The sequence below is a fragment of the Macaca mulatta genome, chromosome 5, assembly GCF_049350105.2.
Source record: "Macaca mulatta isolate MMU2019108-1 chromosome 5, T2T-MMU8v2.0, whole genome shotgun sequence".
NCBI lineage: Eukaryota > Metazoa > Chordata > Mammalia > Primates > Cercopithecidae > Macaca > Macaca mulatta.
This window is the reverse complement of record NC_133410.1, coordinates 66010522-66024258: the sequence shown is the minus strand read 5'-3', so window position 1 is coordinate 66024258 and position 13737 is coordinate 66010522. Positions and strand designations below refer to the sequence as shown.

General features: G+C 37.6%; 1 protein-coding gene across 2 annotated transcripts in view; it reads right to left on the bottom strand.

The window, feature by feature from the left end:
- Positions 1-13325: 13325 nt before the first annotated feature.
- CENPC (centromere protein C) overlaps positions 13326-13737 on the bottom strand; it is a 71452-nt gene continuing 71040 nt past the window's right edge. For both annotated transcript variants that reach the window (XM_001099283.5, XM_015138619.3), the window contains exon 19: positions 13326-13522. In XM_001099283.5, coding sequence (XP_001099283.4) covers positions 13452-13522 — 71 coding nt within the window. In that variant the 3' untranslated portion in view covers positions 13326-13451. The remainder of the gene's footprint in view (positions 13523-13737) is intronic.

The window sequence follows — 13737 nt, the reverse complement described above, 5'->3', positions numbered from 1 at the left end:
GAAATAAAATCCAAATGTAATAACAAAATATCCAAAATGTTCAGGATTCACATGAAAATCACTCCTCATACCAAGAAACAGAAAAGTCTAAAATTGAATAAGAAAAGATAATCAACAGACACAAATGTCTGGACGATAAAGATTACAGAATCTAACAAATATTTTAAAGTAATCATCATAAAAATGTTCCAAGGAATAATTACAAATTGCATTGAAACAAAAAACAGAAAGTTTCAGCAAGTGAAAAATACAATGTCCCACCAAAAGATGCCAATGTCAGGATGATACAGACTATAGAATGTAACAAATATTTTAAAGTAACCATCATAAAAATGTTATGAGGAACAATTACAAAATGAGTTGAAACAAAAATTAGAAAGTTTCAGCAATTGAAAAATACAATGTCCTAATCAATTAATGAACTCAAAAGTAGAATGGAAGAAACAGAGGAAGAAAATAGCGAACCTGAATACAGAATAACAGACATTACTCAATATGCTGGGTGCAGTGGCTCACGCCTATAATCCCAGCACTTTGGGAGGCCGAGGCAGGCGGATCACAACGTCAAGAGATCGAGACCATCCTGCCAACAAGGTGAAACCCCGTCTCTACTAAAAATACAAAAATGGGCTGGGTGTGGTGGCGCGTGCCTGTAGTCCCAGCTATTCCCAGCTACTCGGGAGGCTGAGGCAGAGAATCGGCTGAACCTGGGAGGTAGAGGTTGAAGTGAGCCGAGATCCTGTGGAGGCGGAGGCTGAGGTGAGCCGAGATCCTGCCACTGCGCTCCAGCCTGGCGACAGAGCAAGACTCCATCTCAAAAAAAAAAAAAAAAAAAAAAAAAAATTAGTATGAACAACAGAAGGAAAAAAGACAAAAAAATACAGAGCCTCAGTAATCTGTGGGAATTTAACAACAAAAAAAATCTAACATTTGTGTCATCAGATCCTAGAGGGAGAAAAGAAAGAGGGTGGCCTTGAAAAGTATTTGATGAAAGAATGGCTAAAATATTCCCAAACTTAGCATGATACATAAACCTACAAACTCAAGAAGCTGAACAAACACCAAACAGGATAAACCCAAAAAGTTCACATCAAGACAATTACAAAAAAAAAAAACTTCTGAAAACCAAAGATAAATCTTGAGAGGCACAAGAGAGAAATGTCTCAAGTCCAGGGGAAAATTTCAAATGGCAGTGCATTTCTCATCAGGAAAGATGGAGGCCAGAACCAAGTGTCCCAGCATTTTTAAATAACTGATAGAAAACAACGTTAACTTAGAATTCTATGTCTAGTGCAATATCTTTCAAAAATGAAGTGAAATAAAGACATTCTCAGATGAAAAAAAAAAAAAACAAAACAATTTGTCACCAGCAGACCTATCAATAAAAGAATGGCTAATAAAATTCTGAAATAAAAAAGAAAAAAGAAATCTTGAAATATCAGGAACAAAAAAGAACTACAAAGAGAGTAAGTATATGGGTAAATACAATAGATTTTCTTTTTCCATTTGCCTTTTATAAACTATGTTTTAGAGTAAAAATTCTAACACTGGTATGGTTCTCAATTGATATAGAAGAAATATTTAAAAATCAGTTACATATAAAGGCAGGCAAAGGGATGTAGATGATGCTAAGATTTCTATACGCAAATATGTAAAGTGGTAACTCGTGTATGTGTGTATAATAAATACTTTATTCTAGGTATTAAAATACTATATAAGCAGATAAACTAAAAATGCTATAGATGAATTAATTCTACAAAATGTTAAGCAAGCCACTAGAAGGGAGAAAAAAAGACAGAAACAAAAAACAGGGAAGAAACTGAAAAAGTAAAATAGCAGACAATAGCCCTTCCATATGAATAAATGCATTAGAAGTAAGCAGTCTAAATGTCCCAATTAAATGACAAAGATTTGGCGAGGTGTATTAAAATAAAACAAAAACAACCAACTGGGCACAGTGTCTCATGCTTATAATTTCTGGACTTTGGAAGGTTGAGGTAAGCAGATCACTTGAGGCCAGGAGTTTGAAACAAGCCTGGGTAACAAAGCAAGACCTTCTCTCTATTATAATTAAAAACAATTTATTTTAAAAAACCACCATGATCCAACAATATACTGTCTATAAGAAATTACCTTCAAATATACCAATGTGGGTAAATTGAAAGACAAAGAATAGGAAAAGATATCATTCATACATTAATTAAAAGAAAGAAAGGGTTGTTATATTAGTATGAGATAAAGCAGACTTCAAAGAAAATTACCAGCAACAAAGATGGACATTATATAATGTAAACATTACATGATAGAAACTTAAAAAAAATTATCTCAATCTTGCTCCTTCTGCAAGAAACTCTTGATACACTAGTAATAGTGGGAAACTTCCTCACTTTGATAAAGAACATAATAAAAAAGGAGCCAAGAACACAGAGCAATTCCAAGTGTGTATGTACCAAACAAATGAACTTTAAAATATGCGAAGCAAGCAATGATAGAACTGAAAAGAGAAACAGACAAATTCACAATTGCTGGAGACTTCACGTTCCTCAATCTCAATTGATAGAACTAGGAAAAAAATCACCAAGTATATACACGAACTCAACACCACCATTAACAAACAGGATCTACTTGACATTTTTAGCAAATTCCACACAATAAAAGCAGAATACACATTTTCTTCAAGTGCCAACAAAACATAAAAAGAATAGGCAATATCTTGGGTCATAAAACAAACCTCAGCACATTTAAAATCATTACCAGCATAAACTGTATTCTCTGAATACAGTAGGCTCAAACTAGAAAACAGTAATAAAACATAACAGAATTTTTTTTTTTAATCTTAGAAACTAAACAATGCACTACTATAGAATCCTTGGTTGAAGAAATCTCAAGGGAATTAAAAGATATACACATTGAGCTGAATGAAAATTTGAGGCCGGGCGCGGTGGCTCAGGCTTGTAATCCCAGCACTCTGGGAGGCGGAGGCGGGCGGATCACGAGGTCAGAAGATGGAGACCACGGTGAAACCCCGTCTCTACTTAAAAAAAATAAAAAAAAAAAAACGTAGCCAGGCGCGGTGGCGGGCGCCTGTAGCCCCAGCTACTCAGAGAGGCTGAGGAAGGAGAATGGCGTGAACCCGGGAGGCGGAGCTTTCAGTGAGCCGAGATCGCACCACTGCACTCCAGCCTGGGCAACAGTGTGAGACTCCGTCTCAAAAAAAAAAAAAAAAAAAAAAAAAAAAAAAAAAACCTTGAGACACATATAAAGCAGTGCTGAGAGGGAAATTTATAGTACGAAATGCATACATTAAAAAAGAGTAAGAGTCTCAAGTTGATAGTCTAAGCTTAGAAGTTAGTCTTAACCTAGAAAAAGATCAAAATAAACTCAAAAATAGCAGAAAATGGAAAAAATAAGAGCAGAAATCAATGAAATTGAAAACAAGACAGGAGAAAAATCACTGAACAATAATAAGCTGGGTCTTTAAAAAGATCAATAATATTGACAAATCTCTAGCAAAACTGGCAAAGATGAGAGAAGGCACCAATTACCAATACCAAGAACAAAACAGAGAATATCACTATAGACTCTGTAGAAAACGAAAAGAAAAAGAAAATATTACAAACATATCTATACACATAAGAAAAAGCACATGATCATATCCACAGATGCAAAAAGGCATTTAACAAGATTCAACACTCACTTGTTACTTAAAAAATTAGTCCCCAACTTGACAAAGAACATCCAAAAAAAAAAAAAAAAAAAAAAAAAAACTATGGCTAACATCAAACTTAATGGTGAAGACTAGATGTTTTCCCCCTATAATTAGGAAAAAGGGTAAGGATGTCTATTTTCACTACTGTTGTTCAACATAAAACTGGAAGTTCCAATAGTGAAAACCATTCAGATAGGATAGAAAGAAAATTGGCTCTATTTGCAGATGACATGGTGGTCTAAGTAGAAAATCTTTAAAAACAAATCTTTGAAAAACAAAAGCTTCCTAGAACTTGTAGTGACTCTAGCAAGTTTTCAGGATGCAAAAATTGACATATAAAACTCAGTTGAGAGCCTGATGAGGTGGCATACATATGTAGTTCTAGCTACTCAGGACACCAGAAGTTCAAGGCTATTGGGCACTATAATCATACCTGTGAATAGCCACTGTACTCTAGCCTGGGCAATATAGCAAGACCCCATCTCAAAAAATTGTATTTATATAACTCTAGCAAATAACCTGTGTAAGCTAAAAATTGTATTAAAAATACAATATCAAAGAAATCAAACAAAAGAGGCTATATAATCCAATGCTATGACATTCTAAAAAAGGCAAAACCTTGGAGATTAAAAAGATCAGAGGTGAGGGAGATGGGAAGTATAAATAAGAGGAACATAGAGAATTTTAAGGCAGTGAAACTTTTCTCTACGACACTATAATAATGGATACATGTCATTATATATTTATCAAAACCCACAGAATACCCAAAACCAACTGAAAACCCTAATGTAAACTATAAACTGTGGGTAATAATGATGTGTCAATGTAGGTTCATCAACTGTAACAGATGTGCCACTGTGATTCAGGGTGTTGACAGTAGGAAAGGTGCATGTGCAGGGGCAAGCAGTGTACAGGAGCTCTCAGTACTCTCTGCTCCATTTTGCTGTGAACATAAAACCGCTCTAATAAATAAAGCCTATTTTTAAAATATGCAAGACACTGTGTGTTCCACAAAGCCTAAGATATTTATTTACCTTCTAGCCCTTTACAGGAAAATGTTGCCCACCTTGACCTTGTTATAAAGTTTCTGATTTCCTTTAATAAAGCTGTTTCCAGACTACTACTTTTATTCCTTCTCTGAAGCTTCAATTTACAATCTCAGAACTTCCTGAAGCTATTTTAATTTAATCTAGTGAATATCATGAAAGTTACATGTAAAAATCAGTAGAATACATTCTGATATCAGAGAGATAAGATACTTTTTAATGTAAAATCTTAAAAGACTAGGAAGGGCAAAAATGCTGAAGAAATAAATCACAGAACACATACTATAGAAAAATTACCATTTACGATTCCTTAAAAAATATATCTAAATCTAACAAAACATGTACATGACTTTTATACTGAAAACACACAATACTAATGAAAGAAATCAAAGATCTAAATAGATGGAGAAACATATCCTATCAAGTTAATGGATTAGAAAACTTCAAGAGGGCCGGGCGCGGTGGCTCAAGCCTGTAATCCCAGCACTTTGGGAGGCCGAGGCGGGTGGATCACGAGGTCAGGAGATCGAGACTATCCTGGCTAACACGGTGAAACCCGTCTCTACTAAAAATACAAAAAAAATTAGCGGGGCGTGGTAGCGGGCGCCTGTAGTCCCAGCTACTTGGGAGGCTGAGGCGGGAGAATGGCGTGAACCAAGGGGGCGGAGCTTGCAGTGAGCCGAGATCGCGCCACTGCACTCCAGCCTGGGAGACACAGCGAGACTCCGTCTCAAAAAAAAAAAAAAAAAAAAAAAAAAAAAAAAGGAAAACTTCAAGAGAGCAAAAATGTTAATTTTTCCCCAAAATGATATATAAGTTTAACAAAACTCATCAAAATCACAGGATTCTTTGTGCATAATGAAAAAAATTATTCAAATTTACATGAAAAGGCAAAGGAATCAGAATACCTAAAATAATTCTGAGAAAAAACAAAATGGGAGGACCACTATACCCAATTTCAAGTCATACATAATCAAGACAGTGTTGTATTGACAGAGAGGTAGACATGTGGATCAACAGAGAATCTGAGCACAGACTGCCTGGAATCTAGCCAGCTGCTGCTAATGAAACACTGCAGCTGTGATACCCACCTTGCCAAGTGCATAGGAGCTGGGTGGGTTTACTGTCCCCTGCTACTCCCCACTCCTTATGTGAACTCTTATGTGCAACAGAGGCAGCTGTACTCCTACCTGTAACATCACCGCGGTGGCCAGAGAAGTGTCCGCTGACTGCTACTGGGACCACTGCTTGCCCTACACACAGAAAGTCAGAGTGCAGACTTACCTGACCCAGCCTCCACTTGGCTTTGCCCCACTACCTGCCCTGGTAGCTTAATACAAACAATAGAAACTTTTGGGAGCATTATGGCACTGCCCATTGCCTGAGACACCAGGGTACCTTCCCTGGGTAACATAAAGCAAGCACAAACATCACCAGTACCACTGCGGCTGGCACTCTTTGGCAAGCACCACCTCCGAGCTGGAGGCCAACACACACAGTCCATTACAGCATCTCTAGGTAGAATAACACAGTGCCAAGGAAGGAAAAAATGTGTGTGTGACTTCAGCTATCACCATTGCCTGTACCACCCTGGCTAACTAAGAGGTCCTGAGTCTGTCCATGTGACCAGTTCATAACTACTGCAACTGGCATCTGAGAAAGCAAACACACTAAGGCTATTTAAAACCAAGGAGTCTCAGAATCTATGTCACTCCCCTGCCACCTCCACCACAGCTGGCCCTGGTAGCCACTACTGGAAATTCTGAGGACAGCTCACATCACTGGATTCCTTGCAGACATTCCCCTGCACCAGCCTAGAGTGTGGCAGCCCCACTGGGTGGCTAACCCCAGCAGAGCATTAACAGTAGTCTGGCTCTCAGGGACTCCCACTACTGCAGGAAGGGGGACTATACCATATCAAGGGAGCATCTCGTATGACAAAAGAACCCAGACGGCAGGCCTTGAGTTCCAGAACCTTTGTTTGTGGAAAGTTTCTTTCAGCAGAGGAACAGGTGCAGTGCTGGGCTTAGCGTGGAAAGTCTGTAACTCTACTTTGTCAGGCAGCTCTCATGCTCATGAAGGGTCTTAAAGAAAGAGCAGGCTAGCTAGCCGGGCATGCTGGCTCACGCCTGTAATCCCAGCACTTTGGAAGGCTGAGTCGGGCGGATCATGAGGTCAGGAGTTCGAGACCAGCCTGGCTAACATGGTGAAACCCTGTCTCTACTAAAAATATAAAAATTAGCCGGGCATGGTGGTGGGCACCTGTAATCTCAGCTATTTGAGAGGCTGAGGGAGGAGAATTGCTTGAACCCAGGAGGCAGAGGATGCAGTGAGCCAAGATCACACCACGGCACTCTAGCCTGGGCAACAGAGCAAGGTTCCATCTTAAAAAAAAAAAAGAGACTTATTTTCCCCCTTAATCTACCACTGCAGACAGAGCTAGGGCTTCTCCCACGGGAGCTTCACGTGGGTACACCTATAGACAGCCTTTCTGGAACACGTCAGGTTTATCCTGCATCCCCACAGGAAGAGTGCCCTCCAGTTTCAGGCTTGTATGTGGGGTAGAGTCATACTCCCTCTCTACCTGGAACACTAACGTTCCTGCAGATGAAAAGAGGTACCTGTCTGATCTGAACAGCCGGAACACTGGGTCAGGAGTATCACTAGGTGGATCGCATTCCTGATGGCCTGGCAGTGAAACTGAGAAGTCAGAGGGCAGAATATCTATTTAATTCTTTTCCTTGGGATAGATATGGGGAAGCGGGGAGGGGAGCAAGGGTTGAAAAACTGACTATTGGGTGCTCACTATCTGTGCTCACTACTTGGATGTGCTCGCTACTTAACTGTGCTCACTACCTGGATGTAATGTACTCAAGTAACAAACCTGCACATGTACCCCCTGGATCTAAAATAAAATTTAATTAAAATAATGTATTTTGCAGCAACGTGAATACAGCTGGAGGCCATTATTCCAAGTGAGGTAACTCAGGAATGGAAAACCAAATACCCTATGTTCTCAGTCATGAGCTAAGTGAGAGGGAGCTAAGCTATGAATATGCAAAGGCATACAGAGTGGTATAATGGACTTTGGAGACTCAGAAGGGGGAGGATGAAAAGGGAGAGATAAAAAACTACATATTGGGTACAATGTACACAACTTGAGTGACAGGTACACTAAAATCTCAGACTTCACCACTATGTAATTCATCCATGTAACCAAAAACCATTTGTACCCAAAAGCCACTGAAATAAAATTAAAAAAAAATTTAAGCCACATATCAAGGATAGCAGAACCATCCTATTTCGGCTTTTGACTATACACCTCTGAACTGTTTCAATGGAGTAATAAACTTCTACCATATTAAAAAAAAAATAGATACAGAACTCAGAATAGATCCACACAAATATGCTCAACTGATTTTTGACAAAGGTGCAAAAGCAATTCAATGGAAGAAAGATAGCCCTTTCAACAACTGCTGCGGGTACAATCAGACATCCACAGCCAAAAAATGAATTTTGACCTAACCCTCTCACCTTGTGAGAAAACATTTAATTCAAAATGGATTACAAAACTGAAATATAAAATGCAAAACTATAAACTTATAGAAGGAAATAGGAAAAAAATATTTTGGATCTAGAGATTGATGAGTTTGCAAGATGCAATATGACCCATAAAAGAATAAAAATCAATGTTAGACTTCATCAAAATTAAAAGCTTTGCTCTTCAAAAGGCCTTGTTATAAAGATGAGACAAGCCACAGAAGAAAATATTTGCAAACCATATGTCCAACACATGACTTATATCGAAAATATATTTTTAAACTTCCAAAATTCAACATTTAAAAATCCACATAAAAAATGATCAAAAGACATGATAAGGCATTTCACTGAAGAGGATATATGGATAGCAAATAAACACATGAAAAGATGCTTAACATCACCAGTCATTAGAGAAATGCAAATTAAGTTCAAGAGACAATATCCTTACTCACTTATTAGAACAGCTAAAAAAATTAACAATACCAAATGTTTGGTGAGGGGGCAAAGAAACTAGATACAGCAGTCCACCTTGGGGATTAGGTTCCCAAGACCCCCAGTGGATGCCTGAAACTACAGACAGTACTGAACCTTATATATATCTATAGATAGATACCTTTAGATTTTTTGTATGCATATGTTTTAATTTATAAATTAGACAAAGTATGAGTTAACAATGAAACAGAAAAATTATAATGTGTTGTAGTAAAAGTTTCGTAAATATGGTCTTTCTCTCAAAATACTTTCTTGTACTGCACTTACCCGTCTTTTTGTGATGACGTGATAAAAGGCCTATGCTGACGGGATGAAGTGAGGTGAATGACACAGGCATTGGGACGTAGCGTTAGGCTACTACTGTCAGGAGGATCAACTGCTTCAGGTGATCCTGGATCATAGAACCATGGTGGTATCAATGGTTAAAAGTCAACAGCAGAAAATAATAATGACTAACAGGCAGGTAGTCTATAGTATACATATGTTGGACAAAAGGAGGATTCAGGTCCCAGGTGGGAGGGCATGGAATTTCATTATGCTATTCGGAACAGCACACAATTTGAAACTTAGAGATTATTTCTGGAATTTTCCATTTAACATTTTTGGACCACTGTTAACTGTGGGTTAATTGCATTCAAGGAAAGTGAAACCATAGATAAGGGGTTTATGAGACCACAGTATCTCATAAATTGATTATAGGAATCTGAAATGGTATAGCCAATCTGGAAAACAGTTAAGCAGTTTCCTAAAAAATCAAAGGTATGCTTCCCATATGGGCATTACTACAAAGAAACAAAAACTTAAATTTACAGAAAAACCTGTAGGAAGTGTTCACTTCATCTTTATTTGTGGTACAGTTATCCATACTAGAGAATATCACTTAGCAATAAAAAGAAATGAGCTATTGATAGGTACAACTGCTTGGATGATCTTAAGGGCTTCATGCTGAGTGAGAAAAACCAAAGGTCATACACTATATTATTCCATTGCTACAACAATATGTAAGTGACAATATTACAGAAATGAAGAACAAATTAGTGATGAAACAGTTCTATGTTGATTGCAGTAGTTACACAAATTCACACATAATGAAACAGAACTATACACATGCATTGTATCCTTGCCAATTTCTTTTTCAGAATTGTAGTTACATAGATGTAAGCAACCACTGGAAGAAATTAAAGACACATGCATCCATGTGGTAAGTAAATGGACAACAAACTGTGGAATCCTACCCAACAATAAAAATTAGAAAAATCATTAAAAAAAAACCTCTCTCGTGGGTGATGCCCACGATGGATTAATGGGGGTCGAATTTGTCCTCCTCCAACAAACTTTAAAATAGAAAAAGATAAAAGGTAATTCTATGCAGACATTGGACAGAAATTTTTTTTTCTTTTTTTTGAATCAGTGTCTTGCTCAGCTGCCCAGCCTGGAGTGCAGATGCGTGATTTTGGCTCACTGCAACCATCTCCCAGGTTTAAGCAATTCTCCCATCTCAGCTTCCGAGTAGCTCGGATTACAGGCACCTGCCATCATGCCCGGCTAACGTTTGTATTTTAGTAGACATAGGGTTTCATTGTGTTGGCCAGGCTGGTCTTGAACTCCTGACCTCAGGTGATCCACCCGCCTCGGTCTCCCAAAGTGCTAGGATTACAGGTGTGAGCCACCACACCCCACCAGGACTGTGATTCTTTCAAGACAAGAGATTAACTCCATAGTCACCCAATTTTATGCCTGGGGGCACTCTGCAAAACTGGACACAGAGAGTTGAGTTCAAAAAGAACAGTGGTCTTAATGAGCAGAGAAAGATCACAATTTAGGACTGTTGAGAAGACTGAATTGTGATGCAGGGTACAGAAGTAGAAACTGAAAAAGAGCTCCAGAAATCTGCATGAGGTGCCCAAGAACAACAGAACTTTCTGCAACTTATATCTGTGGGTTAATTGCATAATAATTATATCTGTGACATCTAATGTGGTAGTCACCACTACCATGTGCTACTAAGCACTTGAAATGTGGCAAATGAGTAAGAAACAACATTTTAAATTTAAATAGCTACAACTTGTGACTACTGTATCAACCATTATAGCCCTAGAAGTTGGCTGAACAGTAGGCTGCAAATGTGCAGAGCAAAATTCTGAGACATGACAGAAGTCTATGAGCTGAACAGAGTACAGAGGTGGCAAAATTCAGATGTGGCTCTGACCAAGCAGACTGGAGAGCTTTTGCTGAACCATATGGGCTTTCAGTTTAGACACAGAAAGGATATACTTAAGCTGGGCACAGTGGCTCACAGCTGTAATCCCAACACTTTGGGAGGCCGAGGTGGGTGGATCACCCAGAGGTCAGGAATTTGAGACCAGCCTGGCTAACATGGTGAAAATTCGTCTCTACTAAAAATCCAAAAATTAGCCGGGCATGGTGGCGAGCACCTGTAATCCCAGTTACTCAGGAGACTGATGCAGGAGGATTGCTTGAACCCAGGAGGCGGAGGCTGCAGTGAGCCGAGATCATGCCATTGCACTCCAGCCTGGGCAACAAGAGTGAAACTCTGCCTCCAGAAAAAAAATAAAGAAAGAAGGAAAAAAACAAGACAAGAAAGAAAAAAAAAAATTGCTAAAGCTTTGGAAAAGAACTGTTGGAATCTGTGGCCTTCTTGAGTGAGGTCTCACCCACCCCTAGGTTGATCAGTAAAAACTACAGTTTTGTCTGGCTGTAGTTAACTGAAAACTAGCAACTTTGCTGTAAGAGGAGTCTTGATTTACAGCAGAGGTATAAACCTACAACTCTGTAAGTCAAAAGTAAAAAAATCACTTAGGAATGGACAAGGAATATTTTTAGTTATTAACCAAAGGTTACAGTCCTAGTCCTTGAAGAGCAACAGAGCAGCCAGAAATTTAACAAGGTCCTGGAAACAGAAGGGTAGAGAAGAGTAACATGAGCTCTCCAAACATCTTTGGCAAACTGAAATGATGCATGCACAGAGGAGACTCAAGAGAGCATGGCAAATGTAAAAACCAAGGGGGATTTGGGAACTGCCTGCTACACTGAATGCAGCCCCCATCCCACACAGAACAACCAACAGTGGATGGAAGGCTTATAGACTCAAGTGTTTGATCTTAACCTTTGTCCAAATGATTGGCTGACTGCTAAGCTATGCAGACACAGGAACTACCCCTAGCAAGCAAGAATAAATATTGAAATAAAGAATTTAAAAACAGAGCACAGACAGCCAGAACTTCACATCATATATAAGATAGATTCCACAGTTTGAGTCCAGTCAAAATGCTAAATTTAAAATACAAATCCCTTAGATATAAGACAAAATTGAGTTGCTACAATATGCTACCTAAAATGTCCAGCTGTCAACCAAAAATTATTAGACATGTAAAAACATAGGAAAGTGAAATATACTAAAGGAAAAAAAGCATTCAGTGAAAACTAAATCTGTATGAGCCCAGATACTTGATTAGTCAAGCCTTCAATAAGACTTCATAACAAATATATTCAAAGAAATAAAGGTAAAAAAAAAAAAAAAGATTCAATAAAAATCACAATAGAAAATTATAAAGTATAAAAAAAAGCCATCACACTTCATTCTTCCTAAGTCCTACACCAGAGTTGCTTTGAATGTGTGTATTTAATATGTAAGACCTGAAAAGGGAGTTGACCTAAAAATAATTTACTGTGAAACATCAATTTCTTCAGAGTTAATGATAATTATATGCTAACCATACCAAAAACCACACCAAAAACCAAAAAAAACTTGTTTTTATGATTTTTCTAATTTTCTAATTAACCAGAGTTAATGATAATTACATGCTAACCATACCAAAAATATTGAATAAAATTTTTAGCTTAGATTTATTTATTGAGGGAAAGTTGAGGCCACATACAGAAAGCAATGGCAAAAGACACTGCCTCCAACGAAAATATGAACCAAAAAGCATGATGGAAAAACATTTACATGTAATATACTAAAGAGATGTCATGCGAACACAGACACAGAAGGTGAGAATACCATGTGATAATGCAAGTAGACTGAAATGCTACCTACCAGTGCAAGTCAAGGAATGCCAGAAATTGCCAGTAAACCACCAGAAGTTAGGAATAAGGAAGGATTCTCCCTTATAGGTTTTCGAACACATCACAGCCCTGACAACAGCTTGATTTCAGGCTTCTAGCCTCTAGAACTGAGATAATAAATTTCTGTTGCTTTAAGTCACTCATTTTGTGGTATTTTGTTATAGCAGTTTTAGGAAATTAACACAAATATGCCATTTACCACAGTTTTCTCCCATTGGATTATTTAATAATTAATGATTTAAAATTCATATTTGGAAAAGGTGTTTTTTAATGAATAGATATATTAATCGGTCTCTTTTGACACAGAAATGTTCTATATTTCATTTTTGTATTCTTGTCAAATTATAAAAATAATATCATAAATATGGGCATCGCTACAAGCTATTATGTATAGTCACTGAAAAATCGGAAAAAACATGGGAGTTAGAAATGTTTATCAAATACAAGTCTACACAAAAATGAATAAAATTTTTATTTTAAAACATCACAAGTAATTACAAAGACAAATGTCCCAACTATACAAACTGTTTTTCACATATACATATATACACACATATTTAAGCTTGGTTGATCTTTCATCTTTTTATCTGAGTAAAAAGAAGAACACTTTCCTCATTCAGGAGATTTTTGATGTTATAATAGTTACCTAAAAGTGATAAGAAAAAAAAAATTATTTCCATAGGAATCATTCCTTTTGATTAAGTATATAGCCATCACCTGACAGTTATAGTAAGACACAAAATAAAAACAATTCACCTAACCTAAGTAACTTACTTAATTCCATGAACTACAACATCAAGAGCTAACCATGATACGTGACCCAGATGAGGCTTCAGAGAACAGAAATACAAATTTCATATC